A 25,069-nucleotide genomic window follows, 5' to 3' on the forward strand; every position below is an offset into this window, starting at 1 on the left:
GACAGGCTCTCTCCGAATCGCCTGTCTCTGCCTCCTTGCTCACCTCACGTCCCCCCCACCACCACCCCGCCGACCCCTCCCTCCCGGGACCTGCATCCCTCTCCTCCAATCCGCATGCGGCTCCTCCTCCACGTGACCCCGCCAAGCTGAGGAACTTGCGGCTTCCAAAGCTGGAGGGATGCGGGCTGCAGAGCGGCGGCGGTAGCAGCAGCAGCGACAGCAGCAGTGTGGTTACCCAGCGCTTTGCTGCTTTCCTGTCTTCTTAGTTTTTTTTTTTTTTTTTTATCTCCTCTCCTCTTCTTTTTTTTTAATATATCAATCTCCATCTGCAGACCCACTCTATGGCAGCTGTCATCTGGTATTTTTCTTCAGGAGCCTCGGATATCTTTCTTCCTGCCTCTTGACTGGATTTTGGCTTGCAAACTCTCAGGATGCTAAGAATCTGCCTGTTACAGTGGTGTTGCTGGGGGGCCCTGGGATGCTAAGCAGCCCCCCCCCCCATCGCCCCACTTCTTTTGCTTTCGGGAGCTACCGACACAGCTGAGTTAGTCATGGTGGTTTTGGAATCCCATCGGCAGTGCTGGACCCTTTGTGATTGCCTTTGCTCGCTGCTTCTGCCGGCGATGTTGCTCATCATAGCTCGACCAGTGAAACTTGCAGCTTTCCCTACCTCCTTAAGTGACTGCCAAACGCCTACCGGCTGGAACTGCTCTGGTAAGCACCCAGCTCCTGTTCAGGAGAGGCAAGGAAAACCGAGCTGCAGCTTCCAAAGTGCAATAGAAACCGCAGTACTAAGTGCAGCTCAACTCCCATCTGTAAAAATAGAGTCCTGATCTTGAATTTAGAGATTCTGATTGCTACAGTTTATCTTTCTTTCCAGATATCGGGCAAGTGAGAGGTGAAAGTAGGTTGATTGTTCTGTATCCCAGTCTTCTGCTTTTGGTCCCTTCCTTCTTTAATGTGATTCACTAGGAGAGGGGTTATTTCAAGTAACTAAGAAGAACTGCATTTGGTGATGGTGATGGAGGCAGAAGAGTAGTCAATACATATTTCTCTGCATACAAAAAGTTAAGAGAGGAGAAGGGAGATAAATTGTGGAGAGGGAGGGGGTAAGTCATCATGGCTGCCCCTAGGTGGCCAAGGACACATAAAACAGCACTTTCTAGTTTTATTTGAAAGAGGGGTCCCAATTTCTAGCCATTGGGACCCTTGTGGTGAGGAACAATGGTAGGTGGAACCCAGTCCCAAGGAGCAGGGGGAGAGGGGGAAGGTAGGGCGATTAGCATAGCAGGGCCCAGTTTGTTTCAACAGGTAAGTGGGGGAGAGAGAGACAGACAGACAGACAGACAGAAAAGGAAATAAAGAGTCCAGGACAGGCAATGGGCAGAAAAACCACAGCAGCAGGAGAGAGGCAGGGAGGCAACAGAGATGTTTTATTTTTCAGAGGCACAACTGGGAATCTTGTTTGTTTCACACAGTATAAGGGCGCCCGGGCATTTCTTATAAGGAATGGGAGTGTTTCAGTCCCAGTATAGTACCAACATGGAGATCCCTAGAACAGTGTGCCAACCTGGTTCAGAACAGGAGAAACAGAAGAGGGAATTGGTCCTTGGTGCAGAGGATGCATTGCAGCTGAATATCAGGTACATGGAGTGGCCTATAAAGTAATCACCTGCATTAAGAAACAAACTGAAAGGACCAGCAAGAAGGTAACACATGAATTTATGGAACTAGAGCAGTGCAGTACAGACTGGACAGAGGGGCTTTTTTTTCAGCTGCCACTTAAAGTTACAGTTTCACTACATAGCATTAGTGCCTGTGGAGTAGTAAACTCTGGATGGGAATAAAAAAAAAGAAGCAGATAAGAGTCTCAGGACAGCCAGGAGAGAGAGAGAGAGAGAGAGAGATCTGAAGGTGTGGCACAGGATGGCAAGGGACCAGATAAAGATGCAGACAGAAGAGGAACAGCGAGGGACCTGAGAGAGATCCAGACATCGAGTGGTGAGGGGCCAGATACAGATGCAGACAGATGAGAAGCAGCGGGACATGGGAGAGATTCAGACATGGAGCAGCAAGGGACCAGCTAGAGATGCTGACAGATAAGGAACAGCAAGGGACCTGAGAGAGATACAGAGAGATGAGGAATGGCATGGATATAAAAGGAGGCAGCACATAGGGCCCCCAATAGCTGGGATCAAGTGGATTACTGGACTGCAGGAACTGAGGACGTCAGGATGTTGTGTGTGTTTGCGCACATACACAATAGATTCAGGATGAAGTGGAATGGCGGGGACCAGAGAGAGATGCAGGATACAGCGGGGACACAGTTTTGTGGTGGTGCAAAGGGATCCCCACTGGCTCAGAGATCAAGAGGACTACAGGAACAGTGAATAAGTATGTTGTGTGTTTTTGCGCACATGCACAATAGATTTACAAGGCAGTAGAATGGCAAGGGACTTGTGATAGATGCAGTATGTAAAAGGGATGCAACATAGTGATCAAAACCTGCTAGATGGCAGCGCTGAGGGCCCCTGTGGGCCCAGAAATCAGGTGAACTGCAGGAACAGAGAATGCAAGTATGGTGTGAGTGTTTGCTTACACACACACACACACACACACATGATTGTCTTCTTTTTGAAAGAAAAAAATATACCGTGAAAACCATGGCAATCGCTGAGTTTGAGAAACAGGATAATTCTATCAAGTTGTTTAATTTAGGAGCAAAGGCTTACAGGTATTTGTAGTGGACTGTGGCAGCATGTGGAATGGGCACTGGCAATTAGCCAGAAGCAGTAGAGCAGATTATCTGAATTTGCTGGGAGAGATAGTGCATTGTATAAGAAGCTGTTTTAGATATATGGATGGGCTCCCCAGAAACAAACTGCACCTTTCTATAAAAGGATCTGACTAATATCAAGTTTACCAATTAGGGGTTGCAGGAAGAATCTGATAACAGCAAGCACCATGGGGTTTGAAGTTAGGGGGGGGAGGAGGGGGGAGGGAGAGGATGTAGTTATGTGTGTACTGTATGTGTATGGACAGATATAATTATATGCTGCATGCAGAATTTATAGAGCTAGGGATGAGATATATTTAAATTACTTTTTACTAAGCTTGTCTACAATTTGTAACCTTCAAGGAGTTAACAAATAGCAAGGGCATTCAGTACAAGAAAATAATAGTTTAATTACATTTTGTGAAATTTATGGAGGTTACTTTGATGTTAAATTATAACTTATGTATTTATTTATTTATTTATTTATTTAACATTTTTCTATACCGTCGTTCAGTGGATACCGTCACAACGGTTTATATTAAGGTACATAAAAATTATGCTATTGTATCTTAAGTTAAAAAGGTGCCATTAAGGATTGGTAACATAGTTTGTAAATAATATTAATTGGTGAGTGTAATGAGTCATGTCCATTTCTCATTGTATCAGATTAGGATATGAGATTAGCTTTCTCATTGTACTTTTAACCTTTATTGATGAAGTACAAATGATAACACCAAGCACCAACTTAAAAGTAATGTAAGAAAAACCTGTGTCGTTCTAAAAATGTTTGGAGGAAATTGATTTAATTTATAATATCAACAGTTTTTCAATGAATAAACAGATGAATTCATTTACAGAGCTAGCTACTGTCTCATTTCAAAAAAGCTGGATAGACAGAAAGACAGCACTTGTGGAAACAAAAAGTTGAGAATAAGCAATTGTCAGTTTTGTGATGAGCAGTAATGTTAAAGTTAGGGAGGCTCATGATATGCATTCGGAGCTAACACAGGAGACTGGAAATGTTTTTTGTCATACAATAGTGGGACCAGAGTAATGCGATGGGGCAATATATTCACATGTTTACTAGTTTCTGCAAAAGTGGTTTGCAAAGTGCATTGGGACATGCTGTATGGATACAATAATCAGAAACCAACTGCAGGATAAAAAGGTATAGATGAAGTTTAAGATAATTTGAGCAAGACAGGAAGTCATGGACTTTTTTAATTTAAGGGGTGGGGGATCAGAGATGATGTCTGCAGAGTACTGATGAACACAAGGGTTCATACAAAAGGCAATTAACAACTACTTATGAGGTAATAACGCCAGAGCAAAGACGCCCACAGGAGGACCTTGTGGGACTGGAAGGTTGGGCTTCCAAATGGCAGATGAAATTTAATGTGGGCAAGTGTAAAATAATGCATACAGGGAAAAATAGCCCTTGCTGCAGTTACACAAAATTAGGTTCTATCTTAGGAATTACCACCCAGGAAAGAGATCTAAGCATCTTAGTGGTTAATACATTGAAATCATCGGCCCAGTGTGCTGTGGTGATCAAAAAAGCAAACAGAACATGAGGAATTATTAGGAAGGGAATGGAAAATAAAACGGAGGATGTCATATTGTCTTTGTATCACTCCATAGTGAGACTGCACCTTGAAAAGTTGTTCTGACCCAGTATGGCATTTCTTATGTTCTTATTCTAGCAGACAATCCATTGAAGGTATACAAATGGTTGTTGTAGACACAGGAGGAGAGAATGATAAAAGACTGGGAACACATTTTCTTGCAATGGGGAGAACCATTAGGTCTGTGAAGTTTAATGTAAAGCAACAGTTGATAGCTACAGCTTTTGGGGGAGATCAATCCATGCTGATTAGCTATTTTGAGGGCACAAATTCTGCTTCAACCTAATATAGACAAACAATCAAGTGGTGCGGTTAATCATTATTCAGACAAAGAATACACACATTCTGAGTGTAAAGTTAAAAATAAAAAGGTTATACAAATCTGAAGTTCAGGCAGATTCTCAGGGGGGGGGGGGTTGTATTTCCCTTCCACCTTCCCCTGTTTGTAGAACTTTACTATGTGCAGCCTTTCTTCCATGGTTAAGGAAGCCTCTCAAAATTGTTGAAGAATTGCTGCTAGTGGACAAGAGGATATTCTATACAATATTTCAGCTTAACTATTGGTATTAAGTACCAATAGAGGGAAGGAGGCATCATGTGCGTATGAATACATATGTATATAATGCATGGATTCTTACTTAGTTACCTTAATCAACTTGCAAGGGTATAATCAGTCATTTTCAGAGTTGGGGCTGCAAGTTAACTACAGTGGAGGGGATGAAGAATAAAACAGTCTTTTTCAAAGTCTTGCACAGATAATCACAAGTGTAGCTGAACTCAAGCCGGGAGCCTTTTTGCCACGGTACACAACAGTAATTCTAATTGTGAAATAAACAAAAGTATGTAAATTCCTTTCCTCTCATTCAAGCATGCCACTATAGCTGCTACAAGAAATAGGATTGACAGATGTTAGCACTATGTCATGTGCTGACACAATTGCCAGTTGTCTTATTGCAGGTTACTGACATCCGAGGCACGGGGGTGAACCATGAGGATCCCAGCATGGTAGTGGGGTCCGGGGCTCTTGCCGTAGTAACACTGAGTAAAGCAGAAAGTTTATGGAAGGGCTACTGTGAAGGTCTGGGAGAAAATTCAATTATGTGCGTACACATAGGGTTTCATAACCACCCAAATCAGTGGTGGTGGGGGGAATCAGTCTATTCTGATCAGGGTTTAAGCCACTGGGCTATGCTGCCCCTCCAAGAAAAGCTGGGAGAAGTTTCAATCCCTTGGAATCAAAGTGGTTTACAATAAAATGCATAATTAAAATAAAATAAGATGCATAACTTCAACGTAACATTAGGACAGTGATAAAATCCATTCATAGGCAGGCAAGAGTGTGAGCCTATAAATGACTTCAGTAACAGCAACATAAAAATAAGAAATAAATATCAAGTAAATAACAAAAGCTGAGTGGAGCCATATTCAATGCATTAGGTAAATTGATTAAAGGTGGTGGTAGAATCAAAGTCTTAATGGTTTTTGGAAAGCCCCATGAAAGATCGGGGGTGGAGGGAGAAAGCTATGCTATTCAGAGCATGGGATGGAAAAAATGATTACCCTGTTAAGGCAACCACTGAGACATTCATGATAAAGAGAACAATGGAAGAGTGGAAGAAGCACTCAGGGATAGCTAAGGATTGGAGAAGGTCCATGACAACAAGCGTCTTGGGGGAAAGGACAGAGGCCCTGTTTGGAGTAGCATGAGATATCTATGAGGCAGAGCTATTTGGGGCAGCATTCCTAATCATGTAATTTGAGGCATTTAGAGTTAGTGAGATTGTGCCCTATACTAGGTTTAAAACTGAATGCTAGCAGGAGACTATTTGGAAGAAGACTAGGTAAAGGTGAGGCTGAGGCAATCTAAAAAAACAGTCAGAAAGAAAGGGGGATCCAAAGTAATACCCTGAGAAACATGGGACAAAGTATTATGCCTGGTTTGGGTGCTGGAGGAGTACAAACTGAGCCCTCCAGCAGAAAGTCCATTCTCTATTCTTTAAAAACAAGGATGGGACAGTACTTTCACAGCTCCAGTTCCAGAGAGCTATGCCAAGCTGCCATGAGATAGGGAGCAGGGACCTCAAGGGTTATTGGACATACTCTTTTAGGACTGGGGGCTGCATCACTAGCCAAGGAACTGCATATGGAGCAGAGGCAGATGCAATAAATCAGACACTGGAAATAAGCCAGATTCAAAAACTCTGTGAGGGGTGGGCAGTATTGTCAATGTATATATATATATATATATATTTTTTTTTTTATAATAATCTTATTGTGGCAAAGCTTGTGAATGGTAGCACAAAACAAATTGGTGAATTGTAGGTCATGCCTTTTTCATTGGGCAAGCAAAGAGCGACAGTGGGATCAGGTGGTGAAAGTTTGGACATCCCTCAAGAAAAGGCAAATGTAAAATGGATGGGGTGGGGAGGAATAAAAGGGAGCAAGCTGATTTCTAGGCACTGCCAGTGGCTAGGGCCCACCCTCAGCCTGATACTATCATCACACATTTCAAGGGTAATGATTTGGTATAACAATAAGCAATCAACTTGATAATAATTAGAGATGTGCATCGCCTGAACCTTTCGCTTCGGGCTTTGTTTTCGGCCCGCCATGGGAAATTTTGTTTTTCCCGTGGTTCAGGCTTTTGTTTTTCATGGGACCCAAAATTTTGGGTTAGTGCACAGTAACGGAGTTAGAGCGCTCTAACTCCCATCAGCGCATGCTAACTCCCGTCAGTGTGCGCCAACATTTTAACATTAGCACGCACTAACTCCCATTAGTGCGCGCTAACCCGGAAACTGAATTTTTTCGAAATTTCGGGAAAAAATTCCTTCAGTTTTCGGGGGTCCCTGAACCAGGACGAATTAGGCAATTTTGTTGAAATTTCCTAATTTGTCCAAAAACGATTGCACAATAATAAAAGGAAGCATAGTGCAGATGAATGCGCAATGACAGAACATAATCATTGTCTTGTCTCATATCCTCCCTAGATTAGTTTGGTAAGGGACCAAGAGCTTTGGAATCTTCCATTTAGATTTGCAAATGGCAGTTGGATTTTATTTAGACTCTTCGAAAGGGATGGGTGATCGGGCCTTAGTAAGGGGTTACTGGTCCCTCCTGTGGCGGCAACTCACCAGCCAAAAAGAAAGGCGATAAAATGGGGGCGTTTGGGTGCCATTAGCTAGGGAGCACCTGGGCTTATGGTGGGGATTAGTGTAAGTCAATTTCAAGCATCCCCCATGTAGGTAAAGCAATATATTATATACAAGGATAAATCACTCAGGCTGGGTCTGGCTGGCCTGGGAATGTAGTGAAATAACAAAACAATAAAATGTAGGGACAATACAGCCTGGCTGTCCCATTCCCTGAACATCTTGCACATTGCAGCTTGATGAGGAGCAAAGAGGTGGATATGAAGAGAATAAATAATGTTGAAAAAGGAAATATTTATAGCAAAGGAAAAGTCTCCTGGGTGGTGAGTGCTGCATTAGTACAGGTATTGGAGTTTTGGTTGGGTAATACTTGAGCTTATTTAAAGCTGTGGCCTATATGTTCCACTGATTTTGGTTCTGTTTCAAGATTAATGTGTTAGATTACATTGGAATGAATAAAGTTTGGATTTGAAACAGATGTCCCAGTATTTCCTGGGAAAGGAGGAAGGGCTGGGGTGGGAGGTGGTTTGAGTGGGGATGAGGAGTGGTGCGGCGTGCCCGAGTTATGTAATAAATCAAATTGTGACTATCTGAGAAATGCTGACTCCTTACAAAAGTGCCGGAGGATTCTGCTCAGTCTAGGAATCGAGGAAGTGCAACTCAGATACTCAGCCAAATGGCCAACCTAGGGCCGAATTCTGATTTTTTATCTCTGCCGCAAAGCATTTTTTTTATTTATTTATTTTTTATTATTAAGCCATGAGCTGTATTTTACCACACACACAGATAAAAAGCGAGTCTCCTTCAGAGAAGTTAGCAGAAGTAATAATCTAGTTGTTATCAGACTAGCTCCCCAGTTGATAAAATGAGGGATTAGTAAGGCTTTAAGTGCTGATGACAGCAATGCCAGTGTAAAAGGTCTGGAGTAGTTAGTTGGATCTGGTCTGCTAGCGGGGATTAAACAGATTTCTCCTTTATCTGGAATCTTTCAGCACCACATCCAGGGCTGCTCCTTCGCCACTGCAGCTACAACCCTGCGAAATGTACTAATTGAATAAGGAAGGATGAGTCCTGGAGTGTACTGCACTTGTAAATCAGCTTTGTGGCTGATGCTACGCTGTAATAAGATAATGCAGCTCTTGCAGTCCGTTAGGTATAGAGCCCTAGCTCAGTTATAGCAGACATTTCCTGACCCATCCACTATTCTTGGAAGGATTCATTCTAAAACTCCGCTAATAGGAGCACCCAAAATGGTAAAAGCTGCTAGAGCACTTGTATTGTTCAAGCAAAGAGTTGCAAATACATTAGAAACGTAGCTGAACGTATCCTTCGTAACCCCTTTCCCTAAATTACAGTATCTTTTACATTTGGGTCAATAAACACAGTACTTTTGAGCTTTTACGATATCTTCTCCAACACAACACAACTACGTTATAATACAATGATAACAACAAAAAACAAAGCAGGCGCAGTGTCCTGTGAGAGAAATGAATATGTAAAAGGCTGGGAGCTCCTGGCCCTTTTCATGTTTTTAATACGCAGTGATATGGTTATGAACACTACAGTCGACTGTAAGAAAAATCAATAGGGCTAAATCTTAATGGATTTGGGAGTCTAATGCAGCAGTTCTGTTTAATATCTCACTACCTCGTTGCGGGATGGGATGGCAACTTGCTGAAATGCAACCTTTCCTGCTGGCCTGCCAGTGCCTGTTTCTGCAAGTTGAATCTTCTAGCAGATCTGTTAGCCCTGCGGGTGGGGGAGCCGCTGGTGCGGTTCACTTAAGCTGCTTTTGAGTAATCTGGCACCCTCCTGCTAACTCAGAGGTGATCAATCTTCATTTGCATCAGACAGCCCATCACAGAAAACACACAGCCTGTTTATCTTGATTATTAGAGCCTTTCAATGTCATCCCTGGAAAGATTCCAACTATTGGTTCCTTCCGAGCACTGGACCGTAAGCTGGCCTAAATTGGGAAATATATGAAGGCAAAAAAATAGCCAATGGATGAGGGGTATGGAAATAAAAGATGTGTGAAATAGAGAAGGAAGAAACGAGAACTAAACAAAAATCACCCACAAAGCAAATAAAAAGGCAGGCATCTCGATGGATTGTGGAAAAAAAAAGGAAAATAAGGCAGGGATAATTTAGTCTGCAAAGAAATGCCTAGCTCAAAAGATTGCAATGAAGTGAATATTATTAGATGCTTCCTTATTGAAAAGCTGAACGTGTTCTTTCTCTCTTCATTTGAGGTTACGATGACAGAGAAAATGATCTTTTTCTTTGTGATACCAATACTTGTAAATTTGATGGGGAGTGCTTAAGAATTGGAGACAGTGTGACATGCGTCTGTCAGTTCAAGGTAAGGAGAATGGAATCTTCCTCTTTAATTTCCTAATGAGGGCACTCATCAGGGATTTTCCTTTACAGCCTTTCATCTGCAATTTATATCCCTCATCGGCAGAGAATTTAAAGAGAAATATGGTATCAAGCAAACGAGCAGGCAGAATAGTCCAGTGCTGTCAGGAAGGCATAAGTTTATCGGGGAAAATGCAGATGCTGTTGTTATGAGTGTCCCTGGGGGCTTGAAGTTTCAGCTTGTGTGCGTGTGTGTGTGTGTGTGTGTGTGTGGTAGAGGTGTACAATTATGTTACTGCAGTTCACCCGTTTTGTAAAAATGGTAAGTTCATCATTGACAGTACAGTATTTTATATTGCCAAATTTCTGGTCTGCTAAGAGAGAAAGCATCTTCACTATTGCATGTGATCAAATTACCTATGTACTGTTTTCATTTGTATTGTACAGCAGTATTCCTTTCTGAAATATACAAGTCATTTTAAAATATTTTGCTATAGTAGTTAACTTGGAATTCTTATTTTTTATATAGGCAACAATATATATATATATATATATATATATATATATATATATGTGTGTGTGTGTGTGTGTGTGTTTCTGTGTGTGTGTGTAGATATGGATATAGATACATAGATATGTAGATATATACATGTTTTTGTCTATGACATTACCTTAAACCTCAGGGATCAATTTAATGCCATATATAGAAGGGACAGCTCTGATCTTAAAAGTTCACCTTTTGTACATTTCTTGTAGATTGTGAGAGCTTGTGTTGGACCACCTATTTACTGGTCCAGCACAAGGTCTCACAGTCTACAAAGACTCTGGTTTACTGCACTAATCAATGAATAATTACATAAAGCTCTAAACTTAAAATCTAAAGCAACTGTTAAAATGTAATTAACCTAGGTTTCCACGCTGATCCTACTTTCTGGGTTTTGGCACATATTAAGCATTGTCGAGAGAAATGTCTAAGTTATGTGATCTGTGTTCTTATGGAGTTCAGCCTATGCATATTGAAATAATTATGACATACAGTAATCAAAATATTGTACCATTCAATAAACAGGGCTGAAATATCAACTGCAATTATGACCATACTCTTGGTGCGATTACCCATGTGCCAAACATAATGTTCAGAAGATATCCTATTGCATTGTTTCAGTAGCCTATGCACTCAATGTATGTTTTGTAGCATTGTATCAGTATCCAATTTAGCTTCATTAAAAAAAAAAAAAAAAAAGAAATAATGCTAATCTGTCAAAGTGCAATGGCCTTTTTATGTTACTTAAAATAATTATGGCTAATCAAAGTAGTAAATTTAAAGCTCCACACTAAATATTATATATGGCTACTGTGAGAGCTGATGGCAAGTTTCATATTTCTGTGGGCAATCTATAGGCACCCACAAGAAGCTCCTTGCCCTAAGTGAGCTACCTACAGACTTCCTAAAGATTTCCACCAAAATCTTATTTTTAAGTGGTCTGTACCCTATACAGTATGACTAGGTTCATTTCTGACAGCTTTGCACTAGTTTTATGATCAAAAAAAAAAAAAAAAGGCCCTTTGTTTTCAATGGGGAAAACACTGGCACAAAACTTTCATAAATGAGCCTCTGTATGTTGTCTGTTATAAGATATGGATCATTAAGGGGGACCATGCACGTAAAGGTAAATTTTAAAAGCCCAACGTGAACCAAAACTGAGAGATGTGTGCAGACGTTGGGCCGACGTGCGCCGAGTGGATTTTAAAAGCCGCCCGAGTATGCGTGCACTTGCCGCTACGCGCACAAATGGAAAGTTCCAAGAAAGGGGCGGGAGTGGGCGTGGTCTGGGCAGGGCATGGGCGCTCCAGGTTTTCACATTGAAATTAGCTAGTGAATGCTTCCGCGCACAGGGTTTCCCCTGCCACGTAACTTTACTTATCCTATGGATGATGTGCAAGTTATAAAATAAAGAGAAATGTGCAGATCGTCGAGGTTTTAAGGACTGGGGCTAACAGGGGAGAAGGGAGGCTTTAAACTAGTGAGGTTTAGAAGTCTTATTTCTTTCCTGGGCATACTGGGAACAAACTGGGGAAATTGGTAATTGCATTGGCAAGCATTTATTAAAATTCCGCACTTACAGGTCGATACTGTAACGTGCGGTTGAGGATTTCCCGTCTGTAACAAGCTGGGAGTGCACAATTCGGACGCGTAAGGCGATCCAGCGATACAGTCTCCAGTTTCACGCGTCCTTAGCGCTTCTTAAAACAGACGCATAACCCTTTCCGCACGCAGCATGTATATGATATGTAAATGAACGAATTAGCTGTATAATGAAGGAATTAGCTATTCCCCTCCGATACTGTGACGCGCGCTCAGATTATCTCCTTTGTAACCCACTATTTTGCCGCGTCCTTAACCTGTTAGTTTACCGCCACCCTCTACTTGGTGTTAGTGTGGTGTTAGAAAATTAAAACGGGAATAAAGTGTAAAAAATGGGGGCGATTTCGGCGCTCAAGGCCCCGTCCGGTCTCCGGTGCAGTCCCAGTCCTGTCCCCTCCTCCCGAAGCAAAAAAAAACGAAAAAGTAGCAAGGCTCGGGCCTGCTACGGTAGTCCCTTCTCCCTTCTCCCCTCCTCCCGATTTCGGTGCTCAAGGCAGCCGGGTGGGCATGCCTTCATCCAGGCAGAGGGAGCTGGCGGCGAAAGCGGCCTCCGGCTCCCTCTGCCTGGATGAATGCACGGCCCCTGCCGGCAGTGAATGAATGCCCGTGTGATTTCGGCGCTCATGCCTTGAGCGCCGAAATCGCACGGGCATTGTTTCTGTTTATCCCAGTCTAATCGGTTGCCCATTCAGGAGCCAAAGATATTTTCATTATGACTAGGGTTCAGTAGTCTTTTTCTGATTTAAAAAAAAAAAAAAAGGCTGGAGATCAACTTATTTGTTAGAAAGAGGTTTTCCTATAAGGAATTTGATGCATGAATGAATGCCCGTGCGATTTCGGCGCTCAAGGCATGAGCGCCGAAATCGCACGGGCATTCATTCACTGCCGGCGGGGGCCGTGCATTCATCCAGGCAGAGGGAGCCGGAGGCCACTTTCGTGCCGGCTCCCTCTGCCTGGATGAATGCACGGCCGCCTTGAGCGCCGAAATCGGGAGGAGAGGAGAAGGGACTATCGTAGCAGGCCCAAGCCTTGCTACTTTTTCGGTTGTTTTTTTTTTTTGCCTCGGGAGGAGGAGACAGACTGGGGCTGCACCGGAGACCGGAAGGGGCCAGGGCAGGTGAGCGGGGGCTGGGGGAAAGTTTGCCGAGCATCGGGGAACATAACTGTCCACTTCCTGGTACCTGTCATTTCAAATGTCATTTGAAATGACAGATACCACACGGCCGTGAAGCGTTAGGGCTGCGAACCCAGGATACTGTATAGGCGCTCTATACAGTAAAATGGGTTGCGCGGGCCTAACGCTTGCCTAAGGCTTCGCAGCCGCGGCATGCATTTGCATGCAATTAGAAGAGAGTATCGAGCGCTAGGTGAAGAGAACTGTGCGTGCGGGGAACGAGGGTGCGCCTGGCAATGCCGCACTCTTTCTACCGCGGCCTTAGAGTATCGACCTGTTATGCAGTAGAAGCGGCATTTGCGCACAGAGGCACGTGTCCACTTAAAACTGAGCACACATGTTCGCGTGGTCAGGCTATTTTATAACATGCGAGCATATATGTGTGCATGTTATAAAATAGCTGCATCCCTGAGCACGGGCCGATGAACGCGCACACATGTGCGCCTGTGCGCCACTTTGAAAGTTACCATCTTAATGTTTTCTCCCATTTTGTGTCTATGGTACAATTAGTCTGTGCAAAAAGAATCTCCATTCTCACATGGTAGCATTCAGATTTAAAGATATTGCCATCAGTTACAACTGTTAAGGACATTGGACACAATATGTGTTATCTTTCTCATTACTTAGCCAGCCAAGGTCAATTTCTGGTCCAGCCGTTTACAAAAAAAGTTTTTGCTGTCTGCCTTAATTGGTTATGGCTGTAACAAGAAGTACTCTTGCTAAACAAGCAATGGTTGTCTAAAGCAAGAATCCCAATTAGCTATATTTGTAAGATGGAACATAATAGCATAGATTGTAGACTTTTAGCCATGGAAGTACTACTGGTATTACAACTTACAGTTTTAAAAACTGTATGCACACTTTATTCCAGCATACATAACAGTTAATTTTCAATAGAATGTATGTGCTTCAAACTGGGTTTGCGCATGTAAATGCAATTTGAAAATTGCTAATTTCATGCACATGACTACTTGCATAAAATGCTATTGAAAATTGCTGCGACATATGCCACTTTTATGCACATGGGGTAGATTTTAAAATCCGCATTGGCATGTGCGGGCGGCACATGCAGTGGGGGGAGGGGGGGATTTTAGTAAGTTACGCATAGTGACGCAATCCGGCCTTCCCCCATTCCCTCCCAGTCTGCACCAATTAAAGAGCAGACTGGGAGGGAACTGCCCTACTCCCCTGCCTAACCTTCCTTCCCTTTCCCCTCTCCACCCTGACCCCTAACCCCTTCCTACCTACTTATATTTTTTTTGTTTCACTGCTTCTCTGGAGCAGAAGTAGTTTGTGTGCGCCGGCCGGCTGCCGGCACGTGCTTCCCTGGCCTCCGTCCCACCCTGCCCTGCCCCTCCATGCCCCCCCCCCCCCCCCCCCCCGGCACTTACGCACGTGGCCGTTTTAAAATTTTGGCCGATAACTTCTTTGAAAATGACCTCCATATTTATAAAGATTACATTATTTCAGTGTACATAGTGCTTACTTTTCAGTATTATGTAAGCTGGTAGTGGGCAAGCCAGAATGATTGGGAAACTAAACTGAAGTTTAGGGAAATGCCCTTGTTTGGCTCTAAGAACCAAACATGAGCTGAGCCAACTTATTGTAGGATGAAAAATGTATCTAATTCTAACCAAATATAAAATTAATTATTTTCTAATCTTTTGTGCCTATGATTTTATTTATCCTGTCTTTGCTCCTTCTTTTCTTGATCTTTTCCATCTCAGTTCTCGTTGTCTCCTTCTTATTCCTTTTCCAATTATACTCATTTTCCTCTCTTGCTCTCATTGGTTCATTTTTTTAATAGACCTTTTTCCTTCATCTCACTTTCTCACTTACCTCTGTTTTCTCCCCTTCCCCCCCCCCCCCCATCTTGTCTGGCCAATTTATCTCTCTTTGCAATCCAGCTTGTCTAGAACTGTCAAGAGCTGCATCACAAATGGACAAAATATGTGAGCCTTCTCTCTACTCCTTTGTGTTCTCTCTCTATATCTCTTCTCACACCAATCCATCTTCATTTATCCATCTTTTACTCCTTCATCACATCTTTACCCTTCGACCAGCTCTGTCTCCCGTCCTTCATCTCTCATTCCTCTACCTCCATGTCTTCCTTCCTAACTCTTCCATTTCTCCTTTCCTCCATTTCCTTGCCATCACAACCCCACTGCTCTCCAATTCTTCCACCTCCATTTCCCATTACCCATTACCATTGCTTCCTGACCCTTCATTTCTCTAACCAGGGCCATGTTTAAGATTTTGACAACCATGGGCAGGATCAGAAAGCAAAAGAACGAGGGAGAGAGTGCCATGGTGGTGCCCCTTTAAAGTGGCACCAGCGCACGGCCTTAAAGCAAGCAGAGACAGGCTCCTCTTTGGCCCAGGTATTCGGTGCCTTCAAAATTTGGTGTCCTAGGCACGTGCCTAAATCCTGGCGTATTCCTGACTGTGTCTTAGACCTCCAACTCCTATGTCTGTCTTTCCCCCAACCATTTCTTCTCATATCTCCCATACTAGCCTTTACCTATCTTAGGGGGTCATTTACCAAGCGGATTGCACTCAATAAGGGCTGTTTCACATGTGAAAAGTCCCTTATCGCATGCGATACAAGATGGGGGTGGAGTCGGGGCGGCAACAGCCCTGGAAGAGCAGGAGTCGGGGAGGCACCGGGGCTGACGCCACGAAGACTGCGCTGACAGCGAAAGGTAAGCACCATTTATCGCTGTCAGTTTTGCACTGAATAACAACACCTTTTATGGTGTAGTTATTTGGTGCGATCGCTGCTGGCTAACGCAGGACCATCACCCCATTTCCGCGGGATTCATTATGCCTTTGGGCATTAGTAAATCCAGTCCTTAATCTCTCCTCTCTAGCCTCTCTTATGCATCCTCCCCCAGCTCCTCTCCAATCCTCTCTCCTCCTTCAGTTCCTCTTGCATTCTTAGGGTGGCCAGCTGGTTCCATTTTTTTCAGGATTGGTTGAGCCAGTCCTGATTTCTCCCCATTGCATGCATGGACATGTAGTTCTGATTTCCCTTTAAAAAGCAGAATTTCAAGTCTATGAATGAAATGGGGTAAAACCAGAAATGGTTCAACCTGACCTGAAAAAATTGCAGCCAGATGGTATCTCTTAGGGATGTGAATCGATTTTTAACGATTAAAATTATCGTCCGATAATTTTAATATCGTCTTAAATCGTTATAGAACACGATACAATAGAAATTCTAACGATTTATCGTTGAAAATCATTAAATCGTGTTAGTGCGCACTAACGGGAGTTAGTGCGCACTAACTCCGAGTTAGTGCGCGCTAACTCGAGTTAGCGTGCACTAACTGAAAATGATACAAATTGACACTTTCCAGGTCAGTAAAGGTCAGTTAGGAATGAATATGTGTTCCTATTGGCTGGCTGCCCTCTTATCTATTGATGTTAACCAGGTTCCCACTGAGGTGATGGTTGGGGGGATGGGAAATGGAAATGGAAACTCAGGAACACTAACAGAAAATGATACAAATTATTGACACTATCCAGGTCAGTAAAGGTCAGTTAGGAATGAATATGTATTCCTATTGGCTGGCTGCCCTCTTATCTATTGATGTTACCAAGGTTCCAACTGAGGTGATGGTTGGGGGGATGGGAAATGAAAACTGTTGGTAGTTGACAAAAAAAGTAATGTGATCAGTCAATATGACTAGAACCTGTGCCCTATTCCTGATACAAGGGGTGTTGTGATCTTCCTGCACTCAGTGCCCTATCCCTGATACCAGTCTGAGACAGCTCCCTCCCTGCATTACTAGTGAGAGGCTGGCTTCACAGACAGGGGGGAGCTGCCTGACCCTCACGCCTGACTTCCCCCATGTCCCAGCTAGTGAATGGTGTGTGGGTGAGGGGGGGGGGGGGGAGGATGGTGAAGTCTGAGACAGCTCCCTCCCTGCATTACTAGTGAGAGGCTGGCTTCACAGACAGGGGGGAGCTGCCTGACCCTCACTCCTGACTTCCCCCATGTCCCAGCTAGTGAATGGTGTGTGGGTGAGGGAGGGGAGGATGGTGAAGTCTGAGACAGCTCCCTCCCTGCATTACTAGTGAGAGGCTGGCTTCACAGACAGGGGGGAGCTGCCTGACCCTCACTCCTGACTTCCCCCATGTCCCAGCTAGTGAATGGTGTGTGGGTGAGGGGGGGGAGGATGGTGAAGTCTGAGACAGCTCCCTCCCTGCATTACTAGTGAGAGGCTGGCTTCACAGACAGGGGGGAGCTGCCTGACCCTCACTCCTGACTTCCCCCATGTCCCAGCTAGTGAATGGTGTGTGGGTGAGGGGGGGGGGAGGATGGTGAAGTCTGAGACAGCTCCCTCCCTGCATTACTAGTGAGAGGCTGGCTTCACAGACAGGGGGGAGCTGCCTGACCCTCACTCCTCCGGGGTATTGTGATCTTCCTGCACACAGTGCCCTATCCCTGATACCAGGGGTGTTGTGATCTTCCTGCATGCAGTGCCCTATCCCTATTAATACCAGGAGTGTTGTGATCTTCCTGCACGCAGTGCCCTATCCCTAATACCAGGGGTGTTGTGATCTTCCTGCACACAGTGCCCTATTCCTGATACCAGGAGTGTTGTGATATTCCTGCATGCAGTGCCCTATCCCTGATACCGGGATGTGTGCAAGAAGATCCCAACACCCCCGGTATCAGGAATAGGGCACTGTGTGCAGGAAGATCACAACACCCCTGGTATTAGGGATAGGGCACTGTGTGCAGGAAGATCACAACACCCCTGGTGTCAGGGTTAGGGCACTGTGTGCAGGAAGATCACAACACCCCTGGTATTAGGGATAGGGCACTGTGTGCAGGAAGATCACAACACTCCTGGTATTAATAGGGATAGGGCACTGTGTGCAGGAAGATCACAACACCCCTGGTGCCAGGGTTAGGGCACTGTGTGCAGGAAGATCACAACACTCCTGGTATTAATAGGGATAGGGCACTGTGTGCAGGAAGATCACAACACCCCTGGTGCCAGGGTTAGGGCACTGTGTGCAGGAAGATCACAACACTCCTGGTATTAATAGGGATAGGGCACTGTGTGCAGGAAGATCATAACACCCCTGGTGCCAGGGTTAGGGCACTGTGTGCAGGAAGATCACAACACTCCTGGTATTAATAGGGATAGGGCACTGTGTGCAGGAAGATCACAATACCCCTGGTATCAGGGTTAGGGCACAAGTTCTAGTCACATTGACTGATCACATTACTTGTTTTGTCAAGCTACCAACTGTTTCCATTTCCCATCCCCCATATACTGTCAGTGGGAAGCTTGGTAACATGAATAAATAAGAGGGCAGCCAATAGGAATACATATTCATTCCTAAACTGACCTTAACTGACCTGAAAAGTGTCAAATTGTATCATTTTCAGTTAGTGCGCACTAATTGGAAAAAACGATTTTTAACGATTTTTTAACTAAAAAATCGTGCCTAACACGATTTTCTTGCCCTGCCACATGATTTCTATCGTTAAGACGATATGGAAAACGATTCACATCTCTAGTATCTCTACTCTTTTCCCTCCCACTTGTCTTCCATTCTCTCCACTCAGTTCGACCACCACCTCCTCTAACCTCTCTCCCTTCCAGCTCATCCCTCTCTTCTCCGCTCTCTTCCTTCTCACTCAGGTCCCCTCTTTTCCCCTCTGTCTTTTCTTCCTTCAGTTGTTCACACATCATTCTCTGGTTGCTTTCATGAGTATCCTCTCTCTTCTGCCTTCTTGCCTGGAGTAGTGTGGTAGCTGTGGAGTGAAGGGATGATGAGAGAGCATATTACTCTCTTTCTCTGCTTGCATGCACTTACTGTTTAAAGCAGAAGCACACAGGAGGAGATAGGTTGCAGCACAGATGAGGAATGCTGTACCCAGTCAGCATCCATAAGACCTAGCTAGCACTACCACACTCCTCCAAACTGGAAGAAGAGAGAATGCAACCTAGAAGGAGTAACAGCAGCTGCAGTAAAAGTGAGAGGCTAGTGATAAATCTGCCTTCTTGTTTTATAGGGAGAATAAGCCAGGACAGAGTCATCTTCCCTTTATCTAATTAATAATAGTCTACAGTAACAACATATGGTAGTGGTTTTTTTTTTTTATAATTTTAGTTTAGTTTATTGGTTTACAATATTTAATCCTCTTTCTATCATGTAAATCAAAGCAATGTACAAAATTTAACAACAGACAAAAGTATATACTAAGAATAGGTTCTAATATATAAAATAACTAAAAAACCCTATCCATTAAAAACAAAAATAAATACATAAAACATAAATAAAACCCTGATAAAAATACATAATTGATATACCATTATATTTATATATATGTCTAGAGATGTTAATTGATATTACACTGCTAGATATTCTGAAATTTCTTTTTTTATTTTTGCAGTTTCTGCTGATTGTTTAAATAAACAATTTTCCAAAAATACATAATTGAATAAAAATACATAATAGAGACCAGATAAAAACAATGAGGACCTTATTCAGCCACTGCACAGCATGACAAGTTAGACAGATAAACTTGGCCACACTGCTGAACATATCTGGCTAACTTTAGGACAGGTCTGTGGGCCAACCAGAGTTAGCTGAAAAGTTATCCTATTTTACTTTCATGCATAAAATATATGTGCTTATATTTCTAAATTAGGTAGGAAAAGTATATGTGTTCAATATATTGATATACATGATTTCAGTGCATTGCATTGCAATTGCATTGCAATTCTGGTCGCCGCATCTCAAAAAAGATATAATTGCGATGGAGAAGGTACAGAGAAGGGCTACCAAAATGATAAGGGGAATGGAACAACTCCCCTATGAGGAAAGACTAAAGAGGTTAGGACTCTTCAGCTTGGAGAAGAGACGACTGAGGGGGGATATGATAGAGGTGTTTAAAATCATGAGAGGTCTAGAATGGGTAGATGTGAATCGGTTATTTACTCTTTCGGATAGTAGAAAGACTAGGGGGCACTCCATGAAGTTAGCATGGGGCACATTTAAAACTAATTGGAGAAAGTTCTTTTTTACTCAACACACAATTAAACTCTGGAATTTGTTGCCAGAGAATGTGATTCGTGCAGTTAGTATAGCTGTGTTTAAAAAAGGATTGGATAAGTTCTTGGAGGAGAAGTCCATTACCTGCTATTAAGTTCACTTAGAGAATAGCCACTGCCATTAGCAATGGTTACATGGAATAGACTTAGTTTTTGGGTACTTGCCAGGTTCTTATGGCCTGGATTGGCCACTGTTGGAAACAGGATGCTGGGCTTGATGGACCCTTGGTCTGACCCAGTATGGCATTTTCTTATGTTCTTATGTTCTCATATATTTGTATGTAAGCCTACACAAGCGCATTTCTTGAGGGGTAGAGATTTGTGTATTTTATAACGAGCATATATATCATATGCGCATGTTATAAAATAATTGCATATAACTGCTCACAGTCACATATGCACAAATATGCCGCCGCACGCATTTATTTGAAAGTTATCCTCCCTGTGTCTTTTATTCTTTCATTGGCTTCATTTTTGGTAGAAATTTTGACCTTTGCTTTGAGTGCTGTAGAAAATTGGGTTACAAGTATGCACAGTAAATAAATAAATAAACATTTGTCTTCCAATTCACTGAAAAGTCCCTTTCTATTCTGTTTCTCCACTAAGTCCTCCTCCAACCCAATAGACCATCATTTGGCTTTACTTTATGGTTTCACAACAGACTCCCAGCTGAAACCACAGACCTAGTAACTCAGCTATGGAGAACCTGAGACATTATTTTAGCTGTATTTACATATCTTTACTCCCTAAAGTAAACTATTTTACAAAGAAGGCTGCCATAAAAAAATTCTAAATTTGCCACTAATACTTGCTCTTAGACTAACAAGTTACAGCACCTGTGGAGGTAACCATGATTTCAGAAGTAATAAATCATATTCACTAGATCTGATTGGTTAATATTTATTATAATATCAAAGTGAGTTCACATTCATAAACCAGTCAGGTGGTGTGACTTATGGTACTGTTTCTGGAATTTTAATAATATATTTTTAACTGATACATGATGTATATAACTATTTGCTCTGCTTAAAACTAAGCTTAACACAAGGAGCCTAACTTTGAAACTTATCCATAGAATGGCATTTTCATGCATAAGTGGACACACAGAGATTATACTGGTATTTATAAACTGCAGCAGGAGCTGCATAGTTTTCTAAAAATCACATATTTCTGCTCTACAAGTACACCCGTCTTTCAGTATGCACAAATAGTTCCAGTGCAAGAATATGCTTTACCTATTTTATAAATGTAAGTATATATTTTAGGCATGTAAAAAATAATGTCTCTCTGTTTGTTTAGGATAGTCCCAGTAGTGCTAGCTGCGGGGCTCTTTTGTAATTTTAATAAGATAACAGGAATCCGATGGATACTTAAATCTAGAATTAGTCTGAACATTTTGCAATGCACTTAAGAAGATGGAGGTGTAGGTGTGCCAGATTTTTATAAGTACTATTTGGCAGCAATGTTTAATATACTTTCTTAGGGGGTCATTTTCCAAGGAGTTACCGCGGGTGATAATTCCGCAAATTGCGCTAACAGCCGTTAACACGATTTGCAAATTTTTAATTTTGTATTCAGGGGGCGGAGTAAATGTAAATAGGGAGGATTTATCGTGAGCCGTGAAACAGCCGCAGTGTTAGCGCGGCTCATAACTACACCTCTTTCATTTGTGTTATGTTGTGTGCTAGAGGCCGGTAAAGGTTTATTGCAGTTCACAATGTTTCTGGACAGCCTGTTTCAGGCTAGGGGAGAGAGAGAGACTTGCTGTAGTGCCGCCTCCCTAGACAGGTATTTGTATTAGAGATGTGAATCGTGTCCTCGATTGTCTTAACGATCGATTTCGGCTGGGAGGGGGAGGGAATCATATCGTTGCCGTTTGGGTGTTTAGAATATCGTGAAAATCGTTAAAATCGTGAACCGGCACACTAAAACCCCCTAAAACCCACCCCCGACCCTTTAAATTAAATCCCCCACCCCCAAATGCCTTAAATTACCCTGGGATCCAGCGGCGGTCCATAGCTAAATCGGGGGAAGGGGGAGGGCAGGAAAACCGGCACACTAAATCCCCCTAAAACCCACCCCCGACCCTTTAAATTAAATCCCCCCCTCCCGAACCCCCCCAAATGCCTTAAAGTACCCTGGGGTCCAGCAGCGGTCCGAAACGGGCTCCTGCTGATGAAGCGTGTTGTCTTCAGCCGGCGCCATTTTGCAAAATGGCCGCCGCAAAATGGCGGCGGCCATAGACCAACACGATTCGACCGCAGGAGGTCGCTTCCGGACCCCCGCTGGACTTTTGGCAAGTCTTGTGCGGGTCAGGAGGCCCCCCCAAGCTAGCCAAAAGTCTCTGGGGGTCCAGCGGGTGTCCGGGAGCGATCTCCTGCCGCGAATCGTTTTCCGTACGGATAATGGCGCCGGCCATACGCGTATGGCCGGCGCCATTTTCCGTACGGAAAATGGCGCCGGCAGGAGATCGACTGCAGGAGGTCGTTCAGCGAGGGTTCCGGACCTCCGCTGAACGACCTCCTGCAGTCGATCTCCTGCCGGCGCCATTTTCCGTACGGAAAACGATTCGCGGCAGGAGATCGCTCCCGGACGCCCGCTGGACCCCCAGAGACTTTTGGCCAGCTTGGGGGGGGCCTCCTGACCCCCACAAGACTTGCCAAAAGTCCAGCGGGGGTCCGGAAGCGACCTCCTGCGGTCGAATCGTGTTGGTCTATGGCCGCCGCCATTTTGTGGCGGCCATTTTGCAAAATGGCGCCGGCTGAAGACAACACGCTTCAACAGCAGGAGCCCGTTTCGGACCGCCGCTGGACCCCAGGGTACTTTAAGGCATTTGGGGGGATTTAATTTAAAGGGTCGGGGGTGGGTTTTAGGGGGATTTAGTGTGCCGGTTTTCCTGCCCTCCCCCTTCCCCCGATTTAGCTATGGACCGCCGCTGGACCCCAGGGTAATTTAAGGCATTTGGGGGGTTTCGGGAGGGTGGGGGATTTAATTTAAAGGGTCGGGGGTGGGTTTTAGGGGGTTTTAGTGTGCCGGTTTTCCTGCCCTCCCCCTTCCCCCGATTTACGATTTTTTGACGATAAATCGGGGGAATTGGTATTGTATCGTGGCCCTAACGATTTTTGACGATTTAAAATATATCGGACGATATTTTAAATCGTCAAAAAACGATTCACATCCCTAATTTGTATCCCTATGGGAGGCCCACCTAGTAACTCGAGGTGGGGATTAGGTATGAGTGTAGGGGGTTGGGGGCCACTTTCACATTCAACATGAGACGTACGAACAGAACAGTGGTCTCTTGTGAAGATTTGCTGGCCTTCGGAGTGAGGAAACTCACTCCAAGATGAGATTTGGGCAATGTTCTCTCCACCTAGCGGAGAGAACATTGCCCAAATCTCCTCCCTAGACAGGTATTTGTATCCCATAGGGATACAAATACCTGTCTAGGGAGGAGACACTACAGCAAGTCTCTCTCTCTCTCTCTCTATCTCTCTCTCTCTCTCTCTCCCCTGCAGCATACTGAAACAGGCTGTCCGGAAACATCGTGAACCACGATATATACTGGCAATGTAACCCAAATTGGGTTAATAGTGCAACTTGCTCTAAGAGCATTTTGCATAGCTGTTATCGCAATTTGCGATACACATGCTTATTAGCATAAGGTACGCCCCTTTTTGGTATTGCATGTGATACCAATGCAATATTGGAAAATGAGGCCCTTAGTGGAGCAACCCCTCTTTACGTCAACACTGGATTCAGATTGAAGAAAGGTAATTGGGTTTGGAGAGGTACTGGTATCCATGGGGCTACTATTTAAGGAAGAAATGGCTTGGGTCGGGGATTGCCACCAATAATTGATGGTCCTACTAGAAGAAAGTCAAACCTATTGCCGGGATCATTCCCCTGATCATTCCCCTGATCATTCCCCTGATAAAATGTATGCGTGAAATGGAAAATGCACATGTATGCTTCACCTTTATAAAACTAGCGTATGTGCAAGCACATTTTACTTATACGTGTACTGTATATTAGAGATGTGAATCGGAACCGGAAGCAGTTCGGATTCCGGTTCCGATTCACATGTGGGTTTTTTTTCATCGGGCCCACTCGCGGTTTTGTTTATCGGCTGCGCCCGAGCAGATAAACAAAAAATCCACCCCGACCCTTTAAAACTAATCCCTTTGCTTCCCCCACCCTCCCGACCCCCCAAAAAACATTTTACAGGTACCTGGTGGTCCAGTGGGGGTCCCGGGAATGATCTCCCGCTCCCGGGCCGTCGGCTGTCACTAATAAAAATGGCGCTGATGGCCTTTGCCCTTACCATGTGACAGGGTATCCGTGCCATTGGCGGCCCCTGTCACATGGAGGGAGCACTGGATGGCCGGCGCCATCTTTAAAAATGGCACGGGCCATCCAGTGCTCATACCATGTGACAGGGGCCGGCCAAAGGCTCGGATACCCTGTCACATGGTAAGGGCAAAGGGCCATCGGCGCCATTTTGATTAGTGGCAACCGATGGCCCGGGAGCGGAATATCGCTCCCAGGACCCCCACTGGACTACCAGGTACCTGTAAAATGTTTTTTGGGGGGGTCGGGAGGGTGGGGGAAGCAAAGGGATTAGTTTTAAAGGGTCGGGTGGGTTTATGGGTTATTTTTGTGTGCCGTTTTTCCCGCCCTCCCCCAAAATGATAAGAGAACCCACACGATATTGATCATGGGGTTTCCTTTCGTTTCGGGGGAGCCCCCAATTTCTGAC

General features: G+C 44.1%; 1 protein-coding gene across 1 annotated transcript in view; it reads left to right on the plus strand.

The window, feature by feature from the left end:
* Nucleotides 1-200: 200 nt before the first annotated feature.
* Nucleotides 201-25,069, plus strand: part of TMEFF2 (transmembrane protein with EGF like and two follistatin like domains 2) — a 718,820-nt gene continuing 693,951 nt past the window's right edge. The window contains exons 1-2 of the mRNA XM_029606083.1: nt 201-714; nt 9,806-9,915. Coding sequence (XP_029461943.1) covers nt 552-714; nt 9,806-9,915 — 273 coding nt within the window. The 5' untranslated portion in view covers nt 201-551. The remainder of the gene's footprint in view (nt 715-9,805; nt 9,916-25,069) is intronic.

This window comes from Rhinatrema bivittatum, chromosome 6, assembly GCF_901001135.1.
Source record: "Rhinatrema bivittatum chromosome 6, aRhiBiv1.1, whole genome shotgun sequence".
NCBI lineage: Eukaryota > Metazoa > Chordata > Amphibia > Gymnophiona > Rhinatrematidae > Rhinatrema > Rhinatrema bivittatum.